At 42.7% G+C, this 26,499-nt stretch overlaps 1 protein-coding gene across 2 annotated transcripts; it reads right to left on the reverse strand.

The window, feature by feature from the left end:
* Positions 1 to 13,207: 13,207 nt before the first annotated feature.
* On the reverse strand, positions 13,208 to 26,260 carry LOC100762115 (pancreatic triacylglycerol lipase). Of its 2 annotated transcripts, XM_035441744.1 has the most exons (13): positions 26,212 to 26,257; positions 25,067 to 25,221; positions 23,911 to 24,033; positions 23,230 to 23,364; positions 22,019 to 22,130; positions 20,889 to 21,008; positions 20,659 to 20,778; positions 19,839 to 19,957; positions 17,299 to 17,428; positions 16,805 to 16,913; positions 15,836 to 15,998; positions 15,697 to 15,701; positions 13,208 to 13,271 (listed from the first exon to the last, which is right to left on the reverse strand). In XM_035441744.1, the coding sequence occupies exons 1-13, from the start codon at positions 26,255 to 26,257 to the stop codon at positions 13,208 to 13,210; spliced, it is 1,401 nt and encodes a 466-aa protein (XP_035297635.1). The 2 variants fall into 2 exon arrangements, with proteins under 2 accessions (XP_035297635.1, XP_035297636.1); XM_035441745.1 differs by lacking the exon at positions 15,697 to 15,701 and having other exon boundaries at positions 15,834 to 15,998; positions 26,212 to 26,260.
* Between the last annotated feature and the right edge of the window lie 239 nt (positions 26,261 to 26,499).

Genomic DNA, 26,499 nt, shown 5'->3' on the forward strand with positions numbered 1-26,499 from the left:
AAAAAAATTAAAATGAATATATTACATACATTTATGCTCATCTCATTTATTTGTGTGGTTATGATCCACTTGAATAGGCCGAGGGGGCTTTATCTGGCAACAAAACCTAAGTGCTTGTGTTCTTACTCCGTCAAGCTCACTTGACTCCTCATCCTCGTGAAGGCTTGAACCTGGCTGTCACAGGCAGGAAGAACCCCACAGCTAGCCTCTCCCATCTCCACAGGCATCTTTTCTTACCAGCTACTGCTCCCAGCAGCACTGCGAGTGTCCACAGCTGCAGCATCTGCATGGAAGTAAGAACACGGCTGAGTCTGAAGAACAAAGGTTTCCAAAGATTAACGTAATCACGTTCACTCAGACTTTGGGGCGAGTGGGAGCAATCTAAAAAATTAGTCTCAAAATCATATTCCTGACTCACCGTGATGGATCCGTCAAATTCTACGGACAACGAGGAGGAACCCTAAGATGTATTTTTATAGGAGAGCCTTATCTTTCCAAGCAGTGTCATGGAAAAGTGGCACAAGAAGGGAGAGGCTCCAAGGACATATTTCTAATTTTAATCGCAGATAAGCCCAAGTTGGTAGAGTAGGTTGAGTTCCAAGGTATTCGTGGGAAGATGAGAAAGTGCTAGATATGGAATGTTCTTGACCGGCATGCTTGTGTACCACCCAGAACCACTGTCTTTAAAAAAAAGAATTAGTTATATTTAAAAACTAGCTTACTACTTTATTTACACATGTGCTTTGTTTGGGTGGCTGCTACTTTCCCACCCCTCCCACCCCTCCTTCACTCCCATCTCCAACTCTGCTTTCGCATTTCACGTGTTATTCTGCCTTCCTCACCCTCAGAACATCTTTTTTTTTTTTTTTTTTTAAAAAAAAAACCATTACCAAGGCCCCATTCTAGGTTTGTTGGCTTCCATCTGCATTACTGCCCCCTGGGCACACATATCTAACCTTTGGAATTTAGGTTCTGCCTACGATAGAGAACATAAAGCATTGTCTTCTCACTGTAGGGAAGGCTCTCATCTTTCTTTACAGTTTAATGTACAGGACTGAGCGTCGGCCAGTTTCCACACATTTGAGTAGCCAGCATCACACATGGCTTTTCTGTTACTTTTCCTCCTCTCAAACACAGAAAAGGAGAACCCATCTTAAGAGGGCACATTCTCTCTAGAAAAGCAAGTGATGGTCTTTGATAGTTCAAAGAACTCAACTATTTTTCAATAATAACACGCACAAGGAACAAACACAAAATGAAAGGAATTGTGTGGGTTGCTGAGAGCATACAGGCATGGTCCGTGAGCCAATCATTAGGGAAATTATAAATAAGAGTGGTAGTTGACCCCCATAGGCTCAGATATTTGAATGCTTAACCACCAGGAAGTAGCACTATTTGCAAAGGATTATAAGGTTTGGCTAGTTTGAAGAAGTCTGTCACTGGAGGTGGGCTTTCATGTTTCAAAAGCTCTTGCCAGGTCCAGTCTCTCCCTCTCTTCCCCTCTCTCTACGCCCCCTTCTCTGCTAGTGGATCAGGATGTATCTCTTAGTTACTTCTCTAGCTCCTTTTCTCCCTGCTATGTTAAAAATGGACTGTACCTCTGAAACTGTAAGCCACACCAATTAAATGCTTTCTCTTACAAAAGTTGCCATGGTCATGGTGTCTCTTCATAGCAATAGAAGAGTGACTAAGTCAAGCAGAAAAAGTAGAAAGGTTTGGGAAAATTGTTCTGGGAACTTATGCTAAGAAGAAGTCTGATAGAAAACATCTGGGGTGTTTTCAGTTTGTGACAGGTTGGTTAAAACCAGATTAAATTTCTTTTAAGCTTTGTTTATTTTTATTTTTATGTGTATGGGTGTTTTGCCCACATGTGCGTCTGTGCACTACATGCATGCAGTGTCTGTGAAGGCCAAAAAAGGGCATCAGATCGTCTGAAACTTAGAGATTGCTGATAGCCACCATATAGGTATTGGAACTAAATCTGGGTCCCCTAAAAGAACAGCCAATACTCTTAAGATCTGAGACATCCCTGCAGGCTCTAAAATAAAATTTTAAGTGTGTGTGTGTGTGTGTGTGTGTGTGTGTGTGTGTGTGTGTGTACCTAGAAAGTTTGACAAAGGACACATGAAAACAAGATGCAGGGACAAAATACTGTGTTTCGGGTGTTGGCATAACCCTGGGCATCCCTCCTCTTGGTCTGTGCCCTTCTTTCTCAGGACAACTTCTCCAGCCTTCCTCAGGCTGACGCTTTAACAGGACCCCCCCTTAGCATGTTCCTCACTTAAGACATATCACGAACCAGGTCCCAGGCCACAAAGACAGAAGGATGGAATTTTCTGGAACACTTTGACACAGCTGAACATGTAGCTGAGGGCTTGCTGCATGGCAGGCCCTTAAGCCACTGTTGAATAAATGAACAAAGCAAGAGATTATGAACCCAGAAAGCAATGTGTTTTGTACACTGGCTGCAGTAACAGCTGCCTACACCACCCAACAGTAAACAACTTGGAATTCTCTTAATAGTCATTGGCTCAATTCAACAAAAGCCCAAACTGAAAGCACAAACCTTCCCCAAAGCAGCTAAGGGCTGAAGGTTTGCATCTCCACAGTGTTTACTCGTGGTCACTTTATGTTGAGAATATAGTAATGCCCTATAGGAACCAATGTCTGTTCTGGTCTGTCATGATGTTTCTAACCAAATAGCTCTGTTTGCAGAGGAGGAAAGGCTTCCCTTATGCATCACCCTGGTTCTGGCAGCTTTGTGATACCAAACTTCAGGTGAGGGAAAGAAAGGCCTTGAGACACCTGTGTGACCAGATAACAACACAGGAGCCAACCTGGTTCTCATTTACCCCGTCTCCAGAGAGCCTGGCCTGAGCACTGCTTATCTAGCTCTGCCATAGCCAAGGCTGTCCGTGGGAAGAAAGACATGTTGACCTCAGATTCCAAAGTTCCCTGAGAAGAAAATTCTATGGCTACAGAGGTTGTTGGTCCTTTGGATCTTCAGAAGATCATCTCACTAAGCACAGGGCTTCAGCCCCAGGAAGTGGTTTATTATCTAATCTGTAAGAGAGAAAGCAGTCATGCCTAAGTTTTATTGACATTTCCACACATATGCAGGCACTTTTGCATCTAATCCACTCTGTCTCCACGGGAGGTCTGCTTTCTTCTGAAGACTGTGGAGTTTGTCTAGAGGTGCACTTTCCTCACACTAACCTCAGCTGACCTGTTGTGTCAGCGTGTAGAAGGCCAGTGTTCTCTAGGTTGTATTAGAACAGAGTTGATCTGAAGAGAGGTCAGGAGTGAGCACAGAGGCGGTTGAGAATATTCCTCTCTACTGCTCAAACGCAAATTTTAGTAAATAAAATCTCTATGATATTAAATATGGTAATTATTTATTTTCTAGGCCATCACAATGGTTTTTCAAAAGCACACTTGCTTTTTTTTTGCTAGTACCAAAAGATGCATGTTTTATTTCTGAAAAAAAAAGAATTAAAATCATCAGTGTCTTAGTCATCCAACAGGGAATCATGCTTGCTCAGAGAAAAGCCCTGACTTCCTATGTCTGTATGTATGTGTTCAGACACTTTTAAAGCTGTTCATAACCATGTACATAAAGGCTGTACAAAGATACAAAAGCATAACCATGAAGATAAACTTGGAACATGTGTGATATTTCACAAATACCACTCTGATACACCTAGGGCATGTTTACATATTTTAAGATACATTATGGTAATTTCCACTGTGAAGAAATCTGTCTTTTTTTCTTTAAAACCTGTAAATGATGATTTTGAGTGTATAGGTTTATTTTTGGTTAAATAGAACATCATAATCAGTAAATATATTACTGGAGATGCACACAGATGTTGTTTGTGTTTGAAAACACATTTAATTTTAAAAATGTATTTGTTTTATTTGTGTGTGTACATATGAAGATATTTGCATGCCATAGCACATGTGTGGAGGTCAGTGAATGAACTGTCCTCTCTTTTGCCATGTAGATTCTAAGGATCTAACTCAGTTTCTCAGACTTGGCAGCAAGCGCCTTTCCCCACTGAGCCATCCTGCTGAACCATTGGGGCAGTGGGGTTCCAGTTGCTCCCTCGTCTGTCTTATATACACTGCCAGACAGTCAGATGTGCCCTGTAGACGATTCTGTTACTTAAAATCTAAGTTTCCCCCTTCCCTGATCTGTGTTTTCTTGGTAAGCACTGCTTTTGAGTAATGGAACACAAGACAATCTGGAAAAATAAAAGTAGATCGGGCATACATTTCAGTGGTGGACTGCACATATTCTAATGCCTAGCTCTGCCAAAACAACAAAACAAAAACCATGACATAATTTTGACCCCTGCCAGAAGGTACTGCCCTAGTTGAGTGAATGTCTGTTAGCACTTATGGAAATGCCCTTACAGGTGTGCCTAAAGCCATGGTTCTCAGCCTTCCTGATGCTGCGACCCTTTAATACAGTTCCTCATGTTGTGGTGACCCCCCACTGTAAAATGATTTTCATCACTATTTCATAACTGTAATTTCACTGCTGTTATGTAATGTAAATATTTTTGAAGATAGATTACCATGTAATACTAGACACCCTGGTCAGACCTCACAGCCAATAGAAAGAAATAGTGAGTGTCCAGGTTAGAAAGGGAGAGGCCAGATTGTCCCTGTTCATTGATGGCATGGTCTTCACATAGAAAAACGCTAAATCATGCACAAAAGATTCTATTAAAATTAATAAGGAACCAGTAAAACTTTGGGATGTAAAAATCAACATTTAAAAGTTAGCATTTTTACACTCTAGGAACAAACTATTTGAAAAGGAAGCTAAGAAAGCTATTCTATTCAAATGGATACAAAAAATACTCAGAGCTGTATGCTATGGCATACTTTTACAACTCCAGCACATGGGAAGTTGAAGCAGGGTGCCTGTAGACCTTCTTGAAGGCAACCCCATTATATAGCTCTGATAATGAGTATGTACATGTACAGAGCAAAGCAATAGACCTCTGTACAATTAAGAACAATACCAAGTAGACTTCCTAGGGGAGGCTTTATCCTCTCTGAGGAGCAGAAGGGAAGTGGTGGGGTGGGGGAGAGGAGAGAGAGGGAACTGGGATTGCAATGTAAAAAATAAATTAATAAAAAAAGAAAAGAAAAGAAAGAGCAACACTAAGACAATTCAAGATTATTTTGGTTTTGGACCCGTTGCATTCAAATTTACCTAAAAAGGCATCTGTGTGAAACTTGTCACCATACACAATGAATATATATGCCAATGAAAATAAGAACTAAGGCTACATAGTAGTTAATAAATATAGAGAATAATGAAAGAAAACACAAAACAATTACTCCATCACAGAAGCCCAGTAAGCTTTTATGACATATATCAGTTGTGCAAAGCCTAGGTCATCACATGGCTTAAAGGATTTTTGGGCCACCTTGTGCCTAATGTTAATAACATCCTAATGCTACTGTTCAAATTGTGCTACTGGTCCCTTTATACAGTAACAACCCTACAACCATTTGTTTTTACTTTGATTTAGTTTGAACTGGGATCTACAAAGTTGCTAGACCTTTGTTCTATGTAGGAAAATGATCAAAATTTCTGCTTGATTAAAACATATAGATATATAGATAATCAGAAAGGATATTATTGGGATGACTTACAGGCTATGGTCCAGCTAACCCAACAATGGCTGCTTATGAGTGGAAGGTCCAAGAATTCAGTAGTTGTTCATCCATGAAGGTGGATGTCCCAGCTGGTCTTCAGTAGATGTTGGAATCCCGAATAAGTAGATTCTAATGACAGTGAAGGAATGGACTTGCTAGTGAGGATGAGAGCAAGCAGGGAAAAAGAGAGCTTCCTTCTTGTCTTCCATGTCCTTACATAGGCTGCCAGCAGAAGGTGTGGTCCAGATTAAAGGTGGAACTTCCTGCCTCAAGATCCAGATTAGAAGAAAAAAAAATTTCTCATTGGGAGGGTCCAGCCATTTGGGTTTTAGTTAATTCCAGATGTAGTCAAGTTGGCAACTAAGAATAGCCATCGGAAGTCCACCCATTATTGAACTGACACACATTCATATCTCTTATGTCATTTTTAATTTCCAAATAAAAACAACAACCAGGTCATAATTATGCCTAAACAGGATATAATTATCCCACATAAATCACAAATGTATTATATATTTAAAATAGGAGCCATGTTCCTTGAGGGACACTCATTTAGTATCTCAAACATAAATATGATAATCATGGCTATTCTCTTAATTGTGTTACGCAACATGATAAAGAAATAAAGCAAGATTTAGGGGGATGTCCTTCTGTATGTATGCTTCTCTTATTGGTTGATGAATAGTAGCTGTACAAACACATTCCTAACAAAACACAACAGAAGCAACTGTGTCAATTGTAGTCCTCGTTTCTGTAACTGGTCACCTGGCCTTAGCTGATATTTATAACCGCCTTCACCTACTGCCCGCTCTGCATTCACTCCACCCTCAGCAGATCCTGGTTCTCTTCCTGGACACCTTTATTCCTGATGGGTCTGTTCCCTTTGTCATTCTGTGTGAATCACGTTGTTGTAACTTCCCGTTGACATTAATCACAGGACATGGTCATACCAAGAGATGCCCTAAAGGATCTCTGCATTGCAGACATAGTCTTTCTTACCTCCATAGTGGATAAATAATCCAATTTCTCCTTGGTAAAATGGATCAATCATCCCTAGGAAAACTGTTATTCCTTTTTTAGTCTGTTAGCTTAAGGGCATCTGAAGCCTAAAGTGGCCCTGGGAAACATCTGAGCTTCGAGTTCAACGGAATGTTTATTGTGGCTCCTAGTAGGTGTGTTCCCAAGTCTGGATCCAGAACTTCTAGGCCAGCAGAACTTAAGGTCATGTGACAGGAAGCAAAAATTTTCCTTCTGGGTTACTAGGGGTGATATTGGAACTATCCTTTTTCACCCCTTGACTCCTGGACTAGTGGAGCAACCCTACCATGTATTGGATGGTGACTTGAAGCATATTCTACCCTCTGGAGACCCCTACTTGGCTCTTCAGGCTGCTGACACCTAATTGACACTATAACAAAGTCTTCAAAAGGCCATTTAATCTTTCTACCAGGCCAGCTGCTTCAGGATGGTGGGGAACCTGGTAAAAACGTTGAATTCCATGATCATGGGCCCACTGTCATACTTTTCTGGCTGTCAAGTGGTAGAGCAGCCTGCACAGAAGCTTGGACCTGTTGAAGAGCCTTCTTCTATTCCAGGTCATTTGGTATATGGGGCCAAGAATCACACCTGAGTGAGGAATGTGTTTTCTCCAGAAACCAAATAGGCCCACTAAACATTGTCCTTCTTTCTTGGTGGTGGGAAGGGCCAGGTGGGAAAACTATCCTGTTATTAGGAATATCCTGCATGCTTCACCCCACTGGAATCCTGTAGTGGGTTTTGTCTTTTAGATTGCCACCCAGCTCCCAAATCATGACATGAAGAATTATTATTAGTTTTGCATGCTTGGCTGGAGCTTAGGCTTATTTCTGGCTAGCTTTTTTTTTTTTTTTGACTTGAACTAACTTGTTTCTCTTTATCTACCCTATGCTTGGGGCTTTCTACTTTTCCTTCCTTCTGTATCTCTTACTTTCATTTCTTCCCATGTCTGTCAACCAGCGGTTGCCTGGTTTCTAGCCCCAGGCATCTCCCTCATTCTCTCGTCTTCCCCCTTCCCTCCCTCTCCCCTTGAGCCTAGATTTCTCCTCCTTTTTATCCTCTCTGCCCACCAACGCTGCCTATCCTTTCTCCTGCCTACCTATTGGCTGCTCAGTTCTTTATTAGACCAATCAGATGCCTTAAGCAGTCAAGATAAAACAAAGGCAACACATCTTTTCACAGCTAAACAATTGCATCATAAAAATGTAACAATTCATCTTTACATCACTAAAGTAATATTCTACAACAGACTCCTAAAGATTTCACTGAGGTAGAAGGCCCTTGGATTTTGGTTGGATTTATTGTCCTTCTTCTGATTTGTATGTGTTACCAACAACTCAAAGTGGTTGCTACCTCCTACTCCCTTGTTTCAATCAGCAAGAAATGTCCATCAATATAGGGAACCAATATGATATTTTGTGGGAGAGACAGATGATCAAGATCCCTACCTAGTAGGTTATGACACAGGGCTGGAAAGATAATACATCCTTGATGTAAAACTGTGAAGGCATACGCTGCTGGCCTTGCCACCTGAAGTAAACTGCTCTGATGGTCTTTGTGGACAGGTACCGAGAAAAAGGCATTTGCTAGATCAAGAGCTACACACCATGTATCAGCAGGTGTGTTAATCTGTTCACGTATGGACACCACGTCTGGTATTGCAGCTGCAGTCAAAGTCACTACTTAATTGAGTTTTTGATAGTCAACTGTCATTCTCCAGGACCTTCTGCACTAGACAGACAGGAGAGGATGATGTGGTGGGGACCCCCCACCCCTCACCCCTGTGCTCACACACACACACACACACACACACACACACACACACACACACACACACACACACACACACTTTTCAAGTTCTTTACCGGTTTTGATGTGCTATTTTCCTTGAGAGAGGAAACTCTTAAAGTATTTCATTTGCCTTTCCAATCGTAACAGCCCTCACTCCATAGGTCAGGGAACCAATGTGAGAATTCTGCCAACTTCTATCTATCCCAGTGAGACATTGTAGGACTGGGGAAATAACCACAGGGTAAGTTCAGGGACCCACTGACCTCCTGTGAATCAGACTTTAGTCAATATTAATCACCTGACCTCCATAAGCCCCGACTTCAACTGGAAGTCCACAATGTTATTTTTTTGGGGGGGATGGTCCCAGAATCAGCACCAATTTAGGACCCAGAAAGTCTGATTCTTACCTTTCCCGCACTTGCCCTTGTAAAGGGTCGTAAAAGCTAACAGTAAAAATTTTAAGTATTTTATCAAAGGGAATGTAGCCACTCCTTCATTCAAGGGGTTCTACAAACTGGCTCAAGTCTGAAAACTGGTTCACAGGCAAAGACTACCTTTCTTTCATTTGTTTGAGAATTTTTCTGCTTATACAGATCTAACAGAACTGCAGCAGGTTTCTTACCTATTTCATGCCTGGAAACACCATTATTGATTAGCCAGTGCCAAAGGTCCAGATGAGTCATGCCATTATAAAATTCACTTTGCCTGTGCTGCCATTGCGGGTTAGGCCACTATGGACATTGCTTTGTCTATGCTGCCTATTATGATACCTGCTATCTTAGCACGACTCCTGATCGGCCTTAATACTAAAAACTTGGAGTCATCTATTGGGGGTGAAAGCTGAAAGATCAGAGAAACAAAGCAATCAATCACCAGCTCTTCCCTCTACCTCAGACTGCCTCCTCACACTGCCTATCCTCAGACTGCCTACTCAGACTGCCTATCCTCAGATTGCCTCCTCACACTGCCTCCTCAGACTGCCTCCTCAGACTGCCTATCCTCACACTGCCTCCTCACACTGCCTCCTCACACTGCCTATCCTCACACTGCCTATCCTCAGACTGCCTATCCTCACACTGCCTATCCTCACACTGCCTATCCTCAGACTGCCTATCCTCAGACTGCCTCCTCAGACTGCCTATCCTCAGACTGCCTATCCTCAGACTGCCTATCCTCAGACTGCCTCCTCACACTGCCTCCTCAGACTGCCTATCCTCAGACTGCCTATCCTCAGACTGCGTATCCTCAGACTGCCTCCTCAGACTGCCTATCCTCAGACTGCCTATCCTCAGACTGCGTATCCTCAGACTGCCTCCTCACACTGCCTATCCTCAGACTGCCTCCTCACACTGCCTATCCTCAGACTGCCTATCCTCAGACTGCCTATCCTCAGACTGCCTATCCTCACACTGCCTATCCTCAGACTGCCTATCCTCACACTGCCTATCCTCAGACTGCCTATCCTCACACTGCCTCCTCAGACTGCCTCCTCAGATTCCACTGAGCTTCTGTCTCCTCCCACCTTATATTCCTCTCTCTGCCTAGCTGCATCCCTTTCTGTCTCCACTTCCTTAGTGCTGGAATTAAACACGTGTCACTCCTAGTGCTGGGATCACCTGGATCAACTTTATATAACCCAGAGTGACCTTGAACTAACAGAGATCCATCTGCCTCTGACTCCCGAGTGCTAGGATTAAAGTTGTGTACCACTACTGCCTGGCCTCTATGGCTGACTACTGTGGCTAGCTCTGCACGCTGATCTTCAGGCAAGCTCCATTTGTTAGATCCTAGAGAAAATGCCACCATGGTGATCACCTTGCCTTTGGTGATTCGGAGCTGCCACCCGGGGCCCAATTTAACCCTTTGCACTGAATTCATCCCACTGAGAAGAGGTCTCTATAACCCTAAGGTGTGGCACAAGGACAGGGCAATAACAAAGCTCTTCAAATGGGCTGGTGCCCCTCTCACTATTTTGTGTCTTTTAGGAATAGTGAAGGGCATGTCTTCTGGGCCTTCCCATTGTTAAGGGTTGGGTTTACACAGGGTAACCACTCTAGCATTCTCTGGTATTGTACAGTGTAACCACTCTAGCATTGCAATTTCCCTGAACCTTAAAATCCCCCCATTAACAGTAAGCCAAGGGATACCCTGCGTCTCCAACTCCCTTTCAGTAGGCCATATTTGACAACTGCTTCAGCCAACCATTCAAACTTTTGACACTTTTTTTTTTCTAAACTGTGAGGGCTTTCATATTAAAGCTAGAGGGCCCATACCAATCAACTCAGCCTCAACCAGGTTTGTGTTCCTTCCACCATTACCCCACACCCCTAAAATCCACTCCCACGCCCATTCCCCAGACCTCTGCTTGAATGAATGTGTAAACACTAAGCTCCATAGTGGTGTTGCACACCTCCTCATGGACTACACTTTTCTACCTCCCCTCCAGGGGTCTAGTTATAGGTCTAGAGCCAACTATTGCTGGGCCCTGGGTCACACTGCTATTGTCTTGCCTGGCATCTCCTTCAGAGACAGTTATTGCTGCTGTAACAGGCAATGGAGGATTAATTTTCTCAATCAAAAGCAGAAGGGGCAATATTTCAGGGGATGAAATGGAGTACAAATTCTGCTGAGAGTGGAGGGACTGTTTCCTCAGATGAGTCAAAGCCTCGAGAACCCGAGGGTTCAAAGGTCTCAGCTTCAGTAGGGTCCTTCCACACATCCCCACCCCAATTCACGGAATCCCATTTTTTAACTAACCAATGCCCCTACTTTAACTGCCACCACCCTGCAAGGTTGTAGCATGAAGTTTCACTGTAATCTGGCCAACCTTGTCATGAAGGCTGAGGTTTGATTTCCTGCAACTTGAGCCCTGTGGCTGCTGGAGAGAGGAGTGTCTTCCAGGGCACACTTAGAAACCCTTAGACTATTTGTATGCATCTGGAGCCAGTCAGTCTTTATCACTGAGTTCATTGTTGTCCATTACCATTTACTGAGATGCTAGAAGTTGATTAATTTTATCACAGAACTCACTGTGTTTCTTTGTCAATTTGTTCAGAGATGCTAGGAGTATCCAACCAGCATCATCATTTTCCTTGTTTTTCTAGAAATTGTTAAAAAAATAAGTTATATAGAGAGTCACTAAATCTGCTGCCTCTCAACAATTGGTGAATCAGGACAACTGCATGCATATGTCTTCCTTAAGTGTGTGAAACAGTTCACACCATGACCTTTCAGAACTCTCCAAGCTCCCAGGGAGACTTCAGTAATTGGGGAGGCTTTGGTAACTGTAGGTGTTGGCCAACTGGGAAGCCTATTCTGGATGCCTGAGGTATTCATCTTTGCTCTAGAACCACTTCTGGCACCAAAATCTGTATTAGCCAGGATATAAATCTTGAAATTTACAGGCAAATGGATGGAACTAGAAGAAACCATTCTGAGCGAGGTAACCCAGTCACAAAAAGACAAACGTCGTATGGGTTTTAGACATAGAGCAAAGGATTACCAGCCTGCAGTCTACACTGCCAGAGAAGCTAGGAAAGAAGGAGGAGTCTAAGAGAGATATGCATGGTTCCCTGGAGAAGGGGGAAGGGACAAAATCTCCTGAGCAAATTGGGAGCATGAGGGGAGGGGAGAGGGAGCTAGGAGAATGAGAAGGGGAGAAGAGGAGGGGTCAGGAGGACATGAGGGAGCAGGAAGGCTGAGTTAGGAGAAGAATAGAAGAGAGCAAGATAAGAGATAACATAATAGAGGGAGACATTTTAGGTTTAAAGAGAAATCAGGCACTAGGGAAATGTCAGGAGATCTACTAAGATGACACCAGCTAACAATCTAAGCAACAGAGGAGAGGCTACCTTAAATGCCCTCCCCTGATAATGAGATTGATGACTGACTTATATGCGATCCTAGAGCCTTCATCCAGCAGCTGGTGGAAGTAGAAGCAGACACCCACAGCTAATCACTGAACTGAACTGGAATCCAGTTGCAGAGAAGGAGGAGTGATGAACAAAGGGGTCAAGACCAGGCTGGTGAAACCCACAGAAACAGCTGACCTGAAAAGGGGGAGATCTCTTGGTCCCCAGACTGATAGCTGGGAAACCAGCATGGGACTGATCCAGACCCCATGAATGTGGGTGCCAGTGAGGAGACCTCGGAAACCTATGGGGCCTCCTGTAGTGGATCAGTACTTATTCCTAGCATAGGAATGGACTTTGGGAGCCCATCCCACATGGAGGGATACCTCCTGAGCCTAGACACATAGGGATGGGCCTAGGTCCTATCCCAAAAGATATGACAGACTCAGAAGAGCCTCTATGGAAGGCCTCACCCTCCCTGGGGAGCATAGGGTATGGGATAGGTAGGGTGTTAGTTGGGGGCGGGGCAGGGGAGGAGGGGATGGAGAGAGAACTCATATTGACATGTAAAACAATCTTGTATCTAATTCAAGTAAAAAAGAAAATAAAAATAATATTAACAATATTAACAGAGGGCATGCTGGCATTATCATTTAAGTGATATTCCCGAATCCATATGCACAGAAAAAGTTTACAGTCAATTATTTGTGGCTCTTTACAACAACTGAGATTTTAAGGTTTTATCATCTCATCCAGAAGTTTCATTAGAAATAGACAACACCGATGACAGAATGTATTGCTTTAATACTAGATTTTATTATGGTGGGACTCAGTGGTCACATGTCAGCAACCTCCTAACAGGCAGAGAGTGTGAGTAGGACATCCTCCCTCACGGTTTCTTGACTACAGAAGTTGAACCTGAGGAAAGAAAACACAAAATGGTTACCTCTTCCTCACACAAGTGGAGAGCTGGGCATGAAGACAGCCATGCTTGTCCTTCATACATCTCCACAAGCCCGCTCCAGCAGTCTGAGAAGGGCACAATCAGACATCAGGATACTGGAGGAAACTGAATCACCTCCTAATCTTACACTGTGGTTGTAACCTTAGTCTACAGAAGAGCTGCCAGTCACCCTCAAAGAACAAGGAGTGCCCATTTCCCATATTACCCCAGACCACTGTTGATGGTGTGTGACAGAAACTGTGAGAAGTGAAGCCATGATAATGTTTGGAACTCTGACAGTGTTGTGGTGGGTATGCTTGGCTTTTAAGGGATTGTCATGAAACTACTTTCTAGAATGACTGCATCATTTTATATGCCATGATCAGTGCCTGAGAGCTACGATTCCCCTTCTCTTTGGACATGCTCAGTATTATCCATCTTTCTTAAATTTAACTATTTGAATACATTCATGGTGGCATTCATCGTTGTGTGTAATTCTTTAATGAGTAATAGAACAACTTTTCCTTTGTCCACCTTTTGATTTATATTTAAAATACATTTCAGATAAGCATAATTCAATTGGGTATTGGTGTTTTCTTTCATTTAATATAATTACTGCTCTAGTTGGGTGTAAGTCCATCATCGTCTTTGTGTTTTCTTTGTATTTTTTTTGTAGTTTTGTTTTTTTTTCTCTTTGCTTCTTTATGCTTACTTTGAGATTTTTTAAAAAAATTTTATTTTATAACTTTTTGTTAATTTGTTTATTATAGTTCTTTATTCTTATAGTGCTTACTTTAAAATTGGTAACACACACACACCCAACTTATTACATTAAACTCAAAAATGACAGCATACCAATTTACAGGCACAGGGCCTTCCAACAGTATCTTTCCAATTCTCCTGTCCTACCCTTTATGATGTTGTTATCATATGCTGTGTATATGTAATATAATATACACACACACATATATATATATATATTATATATATATATATATATATATATGTTATACCCTCCCCACACTTCATTACCAAATGCTATGTGAGTCTATTATACACTCTCCACACTCCACCATCAAATGCTGTACTTAACATATACCACACCCCCCATTATCATATGATAAGCTTGTACACATGCCCTCCTGTCATCATCAATGTGTGCATCTTTCCCTGACCTTTTTTGAACAAACTGATTGGGTGTTGATAACTATAGTAGTATCCTTATCTGTTATCCTAACATCCATACCAACTCAACTGGATGTTAATTCATTGATTATTTTCCTCATTATAGGTTGTATTGTCCTACTGTTTGTGCAGCTTGGAATGTTTGAGTTAATGTCAGGTATTGGGTTTTCATCTTGTTACTGCTATACAATTTTACATCTTATTTAAGTGTGTGGTGGGATGTAGTTATTTCAAGCCTTGCTGAATCTAGCAAGAAACAGGACCTTACTAAATCCTCCACCCAGTATCGATAAAATGGCAGGCTTCTTCAGTCTGCCTGGTAGAAACAGGCTGTAGTCTCACCCCTGGAGAGAAATAGGCATCATTCTAGTTATTCTGAGTGGCTTGTTCCCTGGCCACGGCTGGTTTGTTCACCTATGTGAGGACACCAGACTGTGCCAAATATCCAAGGGGTCTTCCTAGAACTCTACCATGTCTCTCTGTAGCCCCGTGTTCTGTTATCTGTGCCATAAAATCTAGCTGCCTGAGGCCTCAATTCTTAGCTCCATCTCCTAAATGTTGAGAGCCCACCCAACCTGCTTACAGCACATCTTAGAAAGACTCTTGGGGCTGCAATGGGCTGGGAGCAATTTTAGGCTCCACCTCACTTGTTTTTTGTCCTTCAGGCTTCACTGTCTACTGTTACTTAAGTTCAGTGTCTTAAAAACTGTTGTTTCTGTCTTTTATGTGATGCTTTGGTCATTCCCTTTGGTATCTGAGGGGCCTTGGACTTCACCTCTGGCAAGAGCAGTAGTCTCACTGTTTTCAGAAAGATGACCAAGCATTTGCCACCAGAAGAAATGCCACTCAGCGTTAGAATGTGGCCACCACTCACAGATGCTAGGGCTGTCGTTGTTGACGTTAGTGTGTCTATTCTCCCTTCTTGGTATGCCTTGTGAACCTCCTTATCTCAGGGCTAAAATGTCTCAGTAAAAATGGAGAACTAACCTCTGAAATGTAGGCTTCGCCAAGACCAGTGCCACAGAACAGTCTGTCAGTCCTGTTCCTTGACAAATTAGCAAGTTCCCAACAACCTAAGTGGCAACTTGGTGGACCCATGAGGTTTGAGGGATCATGCACACAGGAGTCACACACATGCTCTTAACCTATCTGCCAGAGGAGACATTCATCTCCCTCCTCTAGGAGTCTATCAACGTGACACTCCTAACATTCAACACTGTCTCCTAAAGACACACTCAGTCTTAGGAAGCAGAAGTGGCGGGACATTTGTGATCTCCTATGGGAGATGTGAACTATTTTAGTGTGAACAGACACGTCCAGTCCTTCTGGTGGTTTTGATTCTGATTACTCACACTCGGCCATCGTTTCTTTCCACTGCGATCTTCGATGCCCCCACTCTGGGTAGACTTGGGTTGATCACATTGTTGTACCAAATAAATTTAACCTTTTGCAGATCCCCGACGTCCACATCAGAGTCAAACTCAGTGACATGAGTGGTGCCTGGTTGCAGAGAGCCCCTGAAAAGTTAAGATACCAACAAAAAAATTATGTGAACACGCATAAAAACACACAGAATGAATCACACACATAAATACACACATGCATTAAAAGTAGATGTATGTTTCTAAAACCAGTTCACATTCCATTTTGATTTAAGCTGCTTTATAAAGCACTTGTCGTTCAAATGTCTGAAGTAAATTCACACATGCATTTGAACCCAGTGGTAGGTTTTTCTATCAACAACTCAGACTTATTTTAGTCATCTTTTCTATAACGTGGACTCAAATGTGTCTCCATCACAATCCTCACAGTTTAATAAATGATGCTGTCATTATAAAAAATCTTTGCCATTGTGTAGGGAATAATTATTTACTCATTACAAGCTAAACATCAGGCTGGGTGTTGGTGGCACACATCTTTAATCCCAGCACTCGGGAGGCAGAGGCAGGCGGATCTCTGTGAGTTTGAAGCCAGCCTGGTCTACAGAGCTAGTGCCAGGATAGGCTCCAAAGCTACACAGAGAAACCCTGTCTTGAAAAACAAAAAAAAAAAAACAACAACAACAAAACAACAACAACAAAACAAGTCAAACATCAGGCAAGAAAATAAATATGAGTGGTTTCCTCAGAGAATACCAGAAAAAATTAAAAATATAATTTTGAAATTTATTAATGTGCAAGGCTGTAACACAGCTTTCCTTTTGCTATGTATGATTATCTGCTACATATACAGAGGTAAAAAGACCACCAACAATGTACACAAGACATTCATAGAATGCCAAAATTTAAGAAGCAACAAGTAATATTTTAGACATTTTACTCACTTGAAAACTTCATACTGTTTAGAGTTTCCTCTATTTCCAAACAAAGAGACCAGAATGTGTCCAGTGACCTTCTGTCCAGACAGGCTGACAGACACCTGATACCTCCAACCTGCATAGGAGGCAACATTTGCACACTGTTAGCTTGGGGAGAAGAGGTACCGGTGACAGGTTAACATACACCCACCAACCGCAGAATTTGAATAGTCTATCCTGCCACTGGTAGTTCTTCCAGTAAAATGTCATAGATGTTTTCCTCAGTGTTGGGGTCAGGCACTGGGAAGTGTGGATATTGAGAACATTTACAGAACTGACAAACGAGGGGTTTTGTTTTGTTTTGTTGTTCAAGCCAAGAGTCTAAGAAGTTCATCCTGTTTAAATTTTTGGCTAGGGGGTGTATCTCATTGTTAAATCACTTTACTAGCAAAGCATCAGATTCTATCCACACCTCTCCTACGGGAAAACTGAACTGAAAATTAATAAAAACAGAAACTTACGTGCAAAGTTACTCTTATCACCAGTGTTCAGATAAAACTTCTGGAACTGTGCTTTTGTTTTCCCAGGATATTGGTCAGCATAGTGACCCATCTGTGGGCACCCTCCGCTTGGGCATGGGAAGCACTTGTCCTGTAAAATCAAGGAAATGATGACTGACAACGTCCAGACTTTTAATAGGGGCACCGTATTTTCCTATGTGTTTTATAATTGAGTCAAAGTTAATTCTGTCCCTGATGGTAATGGTTGGGCAGTGAGAGTGTCTCAGTGAAAGTTACTAGTGCATCTCGTTATCCACAAGCCTTCAGTTTAATTGTTAGATTATACAAAAATATAAAAGCCACATCATAAGATGATTGGTATATATGTGTTTGTTTCCCCCTTTGCCTCTGGAACTTTATTCATTCTAAGACAGTCACTTTCTTGCTAGATGATTAGAATTTATTTTTACAAAGATAGCATAAGAAAGAACAAGAAATGCTAGTGTCTTCCAGGTACAACCCCTCTGCAATCCCTTCCCTTGACATGTTCACATTCTCAGAAAACCCAAGTCTCCCAGTGTGGAGAGAATATGGTCCAGTTGGCCATTAAGACTTAGCCAGGTAGCTGGCATCTAAAGAAGGCTATAGGTACAGGACAATGCTCTCCTCAATCAGGGGCTACAGTAAAAAGGAGAGAGCATGAACCACAGAATCAGGAGGACTGACAGCCCAATCCCCACTCTGTAGTGTACGCTGCTCTACAGGAGGAATCATGGAGGACTTCTCAATCAGAAGATTGGGTGCCTTGCCTGGAGGACTCTCAGGTTTGGACACCAGCAAGCTCAGGAAAGATTAGGACAGCCAGGGAGAAATTCAATAGGCTTTCTAGGGTGTTTCCCAAGAAGAGTGTGAAAGTTCCAGACTTCATCTCCAAGTGTGTTCATCCATAAGACAGACAGGGATGGGGCCTGGACTGTGAAGGAGCCAGGAGACTGTGCACCCAGGGATCACAGCCATCCATCTGCCAAGCTCACGCTTAATTGGGCCATCAACAGGATGGCCTGGGCCCACACTGGATTGAATGGGAGCTTAGGAAGGGTCCAAAGGTGGGGTGATGGGAGATGTCATTCTGTAAATATGTTTATCTTATTGGTTAGTGAATGAAACACTGTGGCCAGTAGGGCAGCAAGATAGGCAGGTCTAGGAGATGAGGAGGATTCTGGGAGATGTAGGCAGACAGCAGTTGCCATGTAGGGCACCAGAGGAGTAACAGGTTCCCCAACCTTTCTCTGGTAAGATAAGACCACATGGAAATACTTAGATTAATAGAAATGGGTTAGTAATTAAGACAAAGCCAGCCAATAAGAAGTCATAGTCATTGGCCAGCAGTATTATAATTAACATAAGTCTCTGAGTGTTCATTTGGGGCTGGCACGGTTGTGGGGCCAGACTGGTGGGAAAGAGTTATTGAAACAGTGGAGGAACAAGAGCACTGGGCCATTTTCCTCACAAAAGTGCTGGGCAAATTGCAAATTAATGTTTATGCAGTTGAACTAGACTGCTTTTGTTGCATGGGACCTAAACAGTTTTGGATCATTTGTTTATAGGAAGGTCAAGCTAAAATCAAACCAGGAGGAGGATGCTCAGCTTTTACCATATAGAAAACTTATATGTGAACAAAATATGTACCTCTCCCATATTTTGGTTATTAAGTTCTGGGCCAAGCACTTGACATGTGATTGATGGCTTTACTAAGAGCACTGGGCCTGACACCATCTCATTTCCAGATGAAGAAAAAGTCTCAGGGAAATGAAATACTTGTCCAAAGTCATCCAAGTCCCTGTTCTTTATTACGGTATACCTCTCTAGTACTTGTGACTTACATGGAATGCTGATTACTTGAAATTTTCTTTGTTACATAGCAGTGGTTAAAATTTTTTGATTTTAAAAAAAAAAGCTGTAGTGAAAAATCAACTTTCCAAAACCTAAGTCAATAGAAACGTCATGTTCAAGATAACACTGAAGAATTCAGCCTGGATAAAAACTACTAATGAACATACGATTGCAAAGACATATCCATATGCCCATGACTCTATGGTTTAAAGATCAACATTTAAACAAACCCTCCATGTTCATCAGGAGCCTCCAGACGTGGCTTTCAGATAGCTACAAACCAGCATTTTATGTGTTTGTTTAGGATCCCACCCCCTCCAACACGTTCAACATTTATTCGAGACAGAGAAATTTACAGAAATGTTAAGTAAGACATTACAAGCCCATTGTTCTAAATCCCTGTAATGCTTTGATGCTTTCCTGTTACTAAAATGCATAGGCATGATCCAATCCAATATATCAGATATACAACCGCAAGAGGTCAGTGAATGACATCATCACAGTGAGTCATGTCTATAAAAAGAATCGGGCACAAACTCAAATCAGGGTCCAGAGGCACAGCACAGAGCCAAGTGTGAGTTTGGCATACGCACGGCCAGATCTCCAGTGATGAGGGAAAGAAAACTAAACGTCAAATGAAATCTGCAGGGAAGGAGGAGGCTACTCACGGCAGCAAAAACGCTGTAAGAGCTACAGGAGAATCCAGCGAAGCCGGTTGGGTTGATGATGCTGTCAGCGTAATACTTGTAGCTTCTCAGGTGGTTGCAGGCAGCAAAGTTACGACTTCCTGTGGAGTCAGGCATGACATCAGTGTCAGATTTTACTTCTCAAGTCGCATTATGATGAGAACATGGAGCTAATAAACAAGTGATCTAATCAGGGCAAACTCAAGGAGGTCACATCAGGGAACAACTTGTGAAGTATACGTAGGTGGTGAGATAAGGAATTAAACACACCTGAGAGTCAGGATAGTTGTTAAGCAAATGGAAAAGCAACATAAGAAGGGGGAAAGTCTGGTCCATACGGGCAAATAGATATGTAATATGCTCCCTCAATTAGGCCCCTGAGAACTGGATCGCAAGGACTGGAGAGCCAGGTCAGCTGTAAAGAACACTGGCTGCTTATGTAGAGGACCAGGGTTCAGTAACCAGCACCAACATGGCAGCTCACAACCGCCTGTAACTCTAGTTCCAGGGTGTCTGAATTTTTATGGCTTCCACACGCACCAGGCAGGCACATATGTGATGCCCTTGAAAACATACAGGCAAAATACCTACAAAAATAAACCTTTTTAAAAGAAAGGAAACGTTGGGTTGCAAATATAATCTCTGCCCGAGTTTCCCATGAAACTCACGTCTCCAGGACACAACAGAAGGCCCTTTGGTGTAAAACACCTGGGATATGTATGATTCCTAAGTGGCTCGCAAGTTTAACAAGGAGAAGCATGGACATTCATGGTGGAAATCATCATGTACACAACGGTTTTACCTTCCCAGATTCCATCGATGTCAACAATTTGAGAAAGGATATTCTTCTGGCATCCTGGCATTTCTACTCCTCCATTTGGAAAGAAATCTAGGTGACCCACAGTTTGGCTCATTCCAAATCCTGAAGAATTTTTAAAAATAATGAAGTTTTTATTACGGTATGATCAAGGCACTCTCAAACATTCTAATGCCAAGAATAAAATCCTCCAGGAGCAGAGTGGAGGAGCTCACCTAAGTTGGGGACAATGGGGGCAGCATCTGTGTGAATTGCATCCACAAACTGAGCGTCACTGGGGTCCAGTCGGACTTCTTCAGGTGTACCCTGGAAGTAAGGTTCAGCTGGGTCCAACCCTGAAGCAAAGAGGACATGTCATCAATTATGTCAGTTATGTCAACGGGCAAAGCCACCTCCTCTATCAGGTAGTGGCTGCCACGGTGAGGTACACATTTGCTGGCTGTATCAGGACTTGCCTCTGCTCATGGATGTTTGGCTCCTTCATGAGCCCTGCTCACTAGGAACCATTCCCACCAAAGAGCTGACCTCAGGAGTCACTGAACAGAAGGTTCCTAAGATTAACCATTTCCATCAAATTCTAATCTTCCAGGAATGCAGGGGCTCTCTGTGATTGAGTTCGTGGTACAGCACCCGGTAGAGCAGGCGGTTGTAACCAACTGTAAATGATGGGGAATGTTCTGAAAGAATGCTTTTTGAATAGAGCAGCAAAGACTCCAGATGTTGCCATTGATCCAAGTGCAACAGCACAGAAAGTTGGAAGACAGAGCTGTTCCCTGAAGTAGCCATGTCTCAGATCAGGACAGCAATATCTTCCTTGTCAGGTTGCCTGAGCCTGTGTCCCATTGTCCTAATGCAGCCAGCTTGCACTTGCAAATGGCACTTGGAATCTCATTAGTAGGACCCAGAACTGTAAGTTCAGACAACCCTACCAGCAATGGGGTTGTAGTGGACTGAGGTTTGTCATCCACCAGTATTAAAATAGTTCAATTGATTATACACAAACTCTTTGGATTTCAGTCTACTGTTATCGATGATATTTATTAAAGAAACTAATTTTGCAAATATCTGAAAATGAGAAAACAGGCATAGTGTTTCTGGGTGTTCTTAATTCATGTTTCAGTTATATGCAACATATTTGAATATTAAACAATGTGGTGATGACAAAAGATTGAAAGCAAGAAAACAGCCCACCAGGTCACAGTGGACTGAGCTCTGATCACCTGGTACAATTCAGAAAATGTGAAAAGTTCAGAGCAGACCCACCAAAGTTCTGTCGTGTGCCTCTCTGTGGTCCCCACAGAGAGTATGCATGGTCTAACCATGTAGAATTTGTTGTTGGACTAACCTGTAATTCTCCCCATGGCACCGAATGTCCTCTTTCCGGCCTCCCCAGCGATGTGGGAGCCCAGGCTGTGGCCAATGAGGTGGACATTGTTAAGTGAGTATCCGAGTTCAGACTGTTGAGGGAAAAGCTTCATTGAAATGTTTGCAAGTAATACAAAATGCCAGGTGGTCAAAATGAGTGTCTCCAAATGGGTTTCTAAGAAGACGCTACGCCTCCCTACCCTATGCAGAGCAACCCCACAATCACTATGATGAGATGGAAATGATCTCAGCTAGGTCTGGAATGCTCCTGTGTTCCCACGGCTGAGAGAAAACCCATGAAGGATGCATGAGTCATAACCAGAAATGGTGATGCAAATATTTGGATCAGAAATCCATGATGTGATTACTGAAACACATTTGAGTTTGACATTTTTTTTAAAGACTTTTCTTTGCCCTGGGCAGACTAGCTTGTTGTCATTGTGCTTCTGTTCAATAAAATCAATGAAAACCAGGGAGATGGTTCAGTCATTGAAGCCTAAGGACCCAAATTAGGATTCCCAACATTGTATAAAAAATGGAATGCCTATAATCCCCATGCAACAGAGGCAGAGACAGGCAGGTCCTTGGAACTCAACCCTTCTGGTGTAGCAAACTGGTGGGTTTCAGGCTCAGAGAGTCGGCCACAAAAAATAGAGTGTATGGAATCCAGGAAGACACTCCTTACACATATGACAAACATGTACTCACACCCACATGAGCACACACACACACACACACACACACACACACACACACACACACACACATCAATCAATCCAAAAAAAAGTGTGTGGTTGATCTTAGCATATCAAATTGATAGTAAAGGGCAAAATTAGAACAAATCCTGTCAGTCTGGTGCTGTAATTCATCAAATGTGTGGCTGCTCAGTAGGACAGCCCAGGATCCATGCCCAGAACTAAAGTAAACTAAAAATACTGACAGAATTCAAGTGATATCACCTACCTAGTTGCTTAAGTTCATTTAATAAAAAACAAAAACTAATTATTGAGTTGCATAGGTTATTGATAAAGCCTGAATTGAGATTGGGGGCAGGGTTCATCTTTAACCAAAGAAGGAGTATTATCTTATTTAAATTTGTCCTTAGCAATTACCTTACCTACTGATTTTGTTATGGAAGGAGAATCCAGACAGCAATATCTAAGGGCTTTTGCATAACCCAGGATCAGTTACCTGAAGAAGGTTGGCCAGATATGCCACTTCTGCCCCCACAACCCGCACATTCTGGGTGGCCTGGGTATATGTAGTGCGGGAGCCGCCTTTCCAGTCCACACAGATACAGTTCACACTCTCCACTCGGAACATGTTCTGATGGGAGACACAGTTAGCAGTTAAATAATCCAGGTTCTGTTTTCAATGTTGATCAACACATTTGAAGACTTGGTAAATCCCCATCTTGACATGCATAATAGCTGCAACTTTAACCCCAAAGCTATGACCAGAACCCCAGTCTTTAATGAGTATGAAGTTCTTCCTCGAGTCCGACACTGGCCCTCTGTGAGAGATGGATCGTTGGGATTTCTACTGCAGCAGATACATAGACATCTGATATAGAGAAAGATACTGTACTTAACTGGAATGCTGCTGCATGGCAGCATCTCTTGTGAAAAGTCGGAAATATCCCTGCATTAGTTACTAAGGAACTATGTGCTGGAGCTGTGCACACCTCAATACCTCATATTCCAACTGTCCCAAACCCTGGTATCCACCGCTATCTCCTCCACCCCTGCCCTGTCCTCAGATCCAGGCTCAGGCTGTCTCCAGCGTGGTGGTGACCAGCAGCTGTCCTCCTTAGCTGGGACCAGTGTCCTACTGGTCTCTAACATACTTCCTTAGGAAGGTATCATGACTCACCCTGCACATGTCAGACAGCCAGTTTTCTTCTCCCTTGTCGATGAAGCCATGGATAATAAAACGGGTTTTTCTGTTTGTTTTGAAATTGGAACTCCTGATACTTGACGCATCTGCAGTGATTTGCTGTTGGGGATAGAAAAGTGTTTTGGGTCAAGTTTCTTCTGGTAGCTTCTAGGATCATTTACAGGTGGGTGGACATGGTAGTAGGATCCCGGAAATCCCACATAGGCAAGCCATCCACAATCACCCCCCACCCCCCCGAGTTGCTGTGCCCACTTGTGACTGACTCAGACAATATGTCTCCCACAGGCTTTGCCATTAGGATCTTCAATGGAAGTCTTCGTACACACGCCTGCCTGCGTATGTTTATTATCTACTCAACATTGGGAGATGTGTGTATATACTAACATCCCTCCAGGTATGATGGAGTTATTGCTCAATAAATCCAGGTTAAGTTGAAAATATTATAATTTGTTTTTGGCCGGGTCTCATGTAGACTGAGTGGCTTCAACTCACTAAGTAGCCGAGGACAGTCTTGAATTCCTGAACCAGTGTCTACCATTCAAGTGCTAGGATTAAAGTTGGCTACCATACCTGGATACAAAGTATTATATGTTGGAAATGTATCTCGAATACCTGACCTAGCTTCTATCATGGCTTCACTACTTACAGAGCTGCCAGTCATTTACCTTCATGATTGGCGTAAAACTGGAAGCCATGGTTTCCTGTGGCTACAGTTCAGCATATTGCTAGCCCAGAAGCTTCTACTGAAGACCTGTCACTTTCAAACCAAATCCTGCTATCTTGAACCATCTTAAGTGGATTCATTGTGTGTGTGTGTGTGTATACTATATTGGGATTATTATTTAAAATACAAAAATAAAATATAACACATTCTTTATTATAATATGCATCAGTATGCACATTGCATGAATGTATAATTATTCTACCCCTCATGTGTAATATTTTTAGATGACACACATGAGATAGGACACGGATAATAAGAATTGAATGACCATTTATAAATTAAGATTTAAAGAGTACTTACTCTGCTCTAAAATTCCACTGACTCCTGTGTTCTCATTAGAAGGCTTGCACACTCATACTAATTGCATAAAGCGTGTGAAACTCAGTCCTGAAAACAATACATTCCTACCTGGTAGTTGTTTGGGTTCTCGTTGGTATACAGGAGAAAGCGGGTGTTGATTCTTGATGGACTCCAGGGCAATGCTTTCAGGGGTCTGTCTATTGTTCCTGACCATGGAGCATCATTGCTGAAGCAGCCAAGTCTGTCATAGCAAACTTCCTCTCCTGAAATCACCCATAAATGTTTCAAAGATGTTTCTTAAACCTTTCTAATGTTCGATCGACCAATATGTAAGCTGAATTGCATCTTGTGGCAGATTTCCTTCGCTGCTTTCTCAAATACCCTCTTGCTCATGCTTACAAAGCAGCTGTCGTGTGGGAGACAAGGCTTCTGCAGCAGACAGGATATCACCCCTCAGTTCTGCCTCTGAGGCCATGCCACTCCCCTCAGATTTCTGCTCAGTATCAGTCAAGGACTTATGGTAGCTATTTGACCCAGATGTTATATTTGACCATTGATACCTAGATATGGGGTGGCCCTTTGTCACAGGAACTGATGGTAGGTGTGTTTGTGGAGGCGCTCAACTCTGAGTAGCTTTTTATGTTTATGCTTTGGGTGAAGAATTTGTTTGTATCCTCACCTTGGCTGACTTGTGTTTGAGGACCATACTGGATTTCTGTGATGTAGGAGGTCCTCACAAACATAGAAAACACCAGAGATTGACAGCTGTTGTCTGGCATGCTACTCCAGGAACAACTCACAGAAGAGTTCTGGAGCAGCGCAAAGCCAAGGTTAACGGGAGAGTCAGAGCAGCAGTGTTGTGAGGGCTGCATGTCTCTGGATTTTACTACGTGCCAGATGCTGAATATAGTGATTTACTCGGTTCAGATGGCTCCCTTGGACACAGAGGGACCAAGCACAGAAACTCAATATTCCAGTTAAACTGGGAGATGGGATTAACAGTGGGTTCTTAGCTCAGTGTCACATATGATTCATCTTCACTATTACTTGTCTGAACACAAACTGAAATGAGCGTTGGGAATTGTACCTCACATTGCTCCAAACTCTGGTGCTCTTATCCCCATGTTAAACTAGTCTTCCTCAATCCCACATTTCCATAAATCCTCATCCTCGTGAAGGCTTGAACCCGGCTGTCACGGGCAGGAAGAACCCCACAGCTAGCCTCTCCCATCTCCATAGGCATCTTTTCTTACCAGCTACTGCTCCCAGCAGCACTGCGAGTGTCCACAGCTGCAGCATCTGCATGGAAGTAAGAACACAGCTGAGTCTGAAGAACAAAGGTTTCCAAAGATTAACGTAATCACGTTCACTCAGACTTTGGGGCGAGTGGGAGCAATCTAAAAAATTAGTCTCAAAATCATATTCCTGACTCACCATGGCGGATCCGTCAAATTCTACGGACAACGAGGGGGAACCCTTAGATGTATTTTTATAGGAGAGCCTTATCTTTCCAAGCAGTGTCATGGAAAAGTGGCACGAGA

Source organism: Cricetulus griseus, chromosome 3 (genome assembly GCF_003668045.3).
Source record: "Cricetulus griseus strain 17A/GY chromosome 3, alternate assembly CriGri-PICRH-1.0, whole genome shotgun sequence".
Lineage (NCBI taxonomy): Eukaryota > Metazoa > Chordata > Mammalia > Rodentia > Cricetidae > Cricetulus > Cricetulus griseus.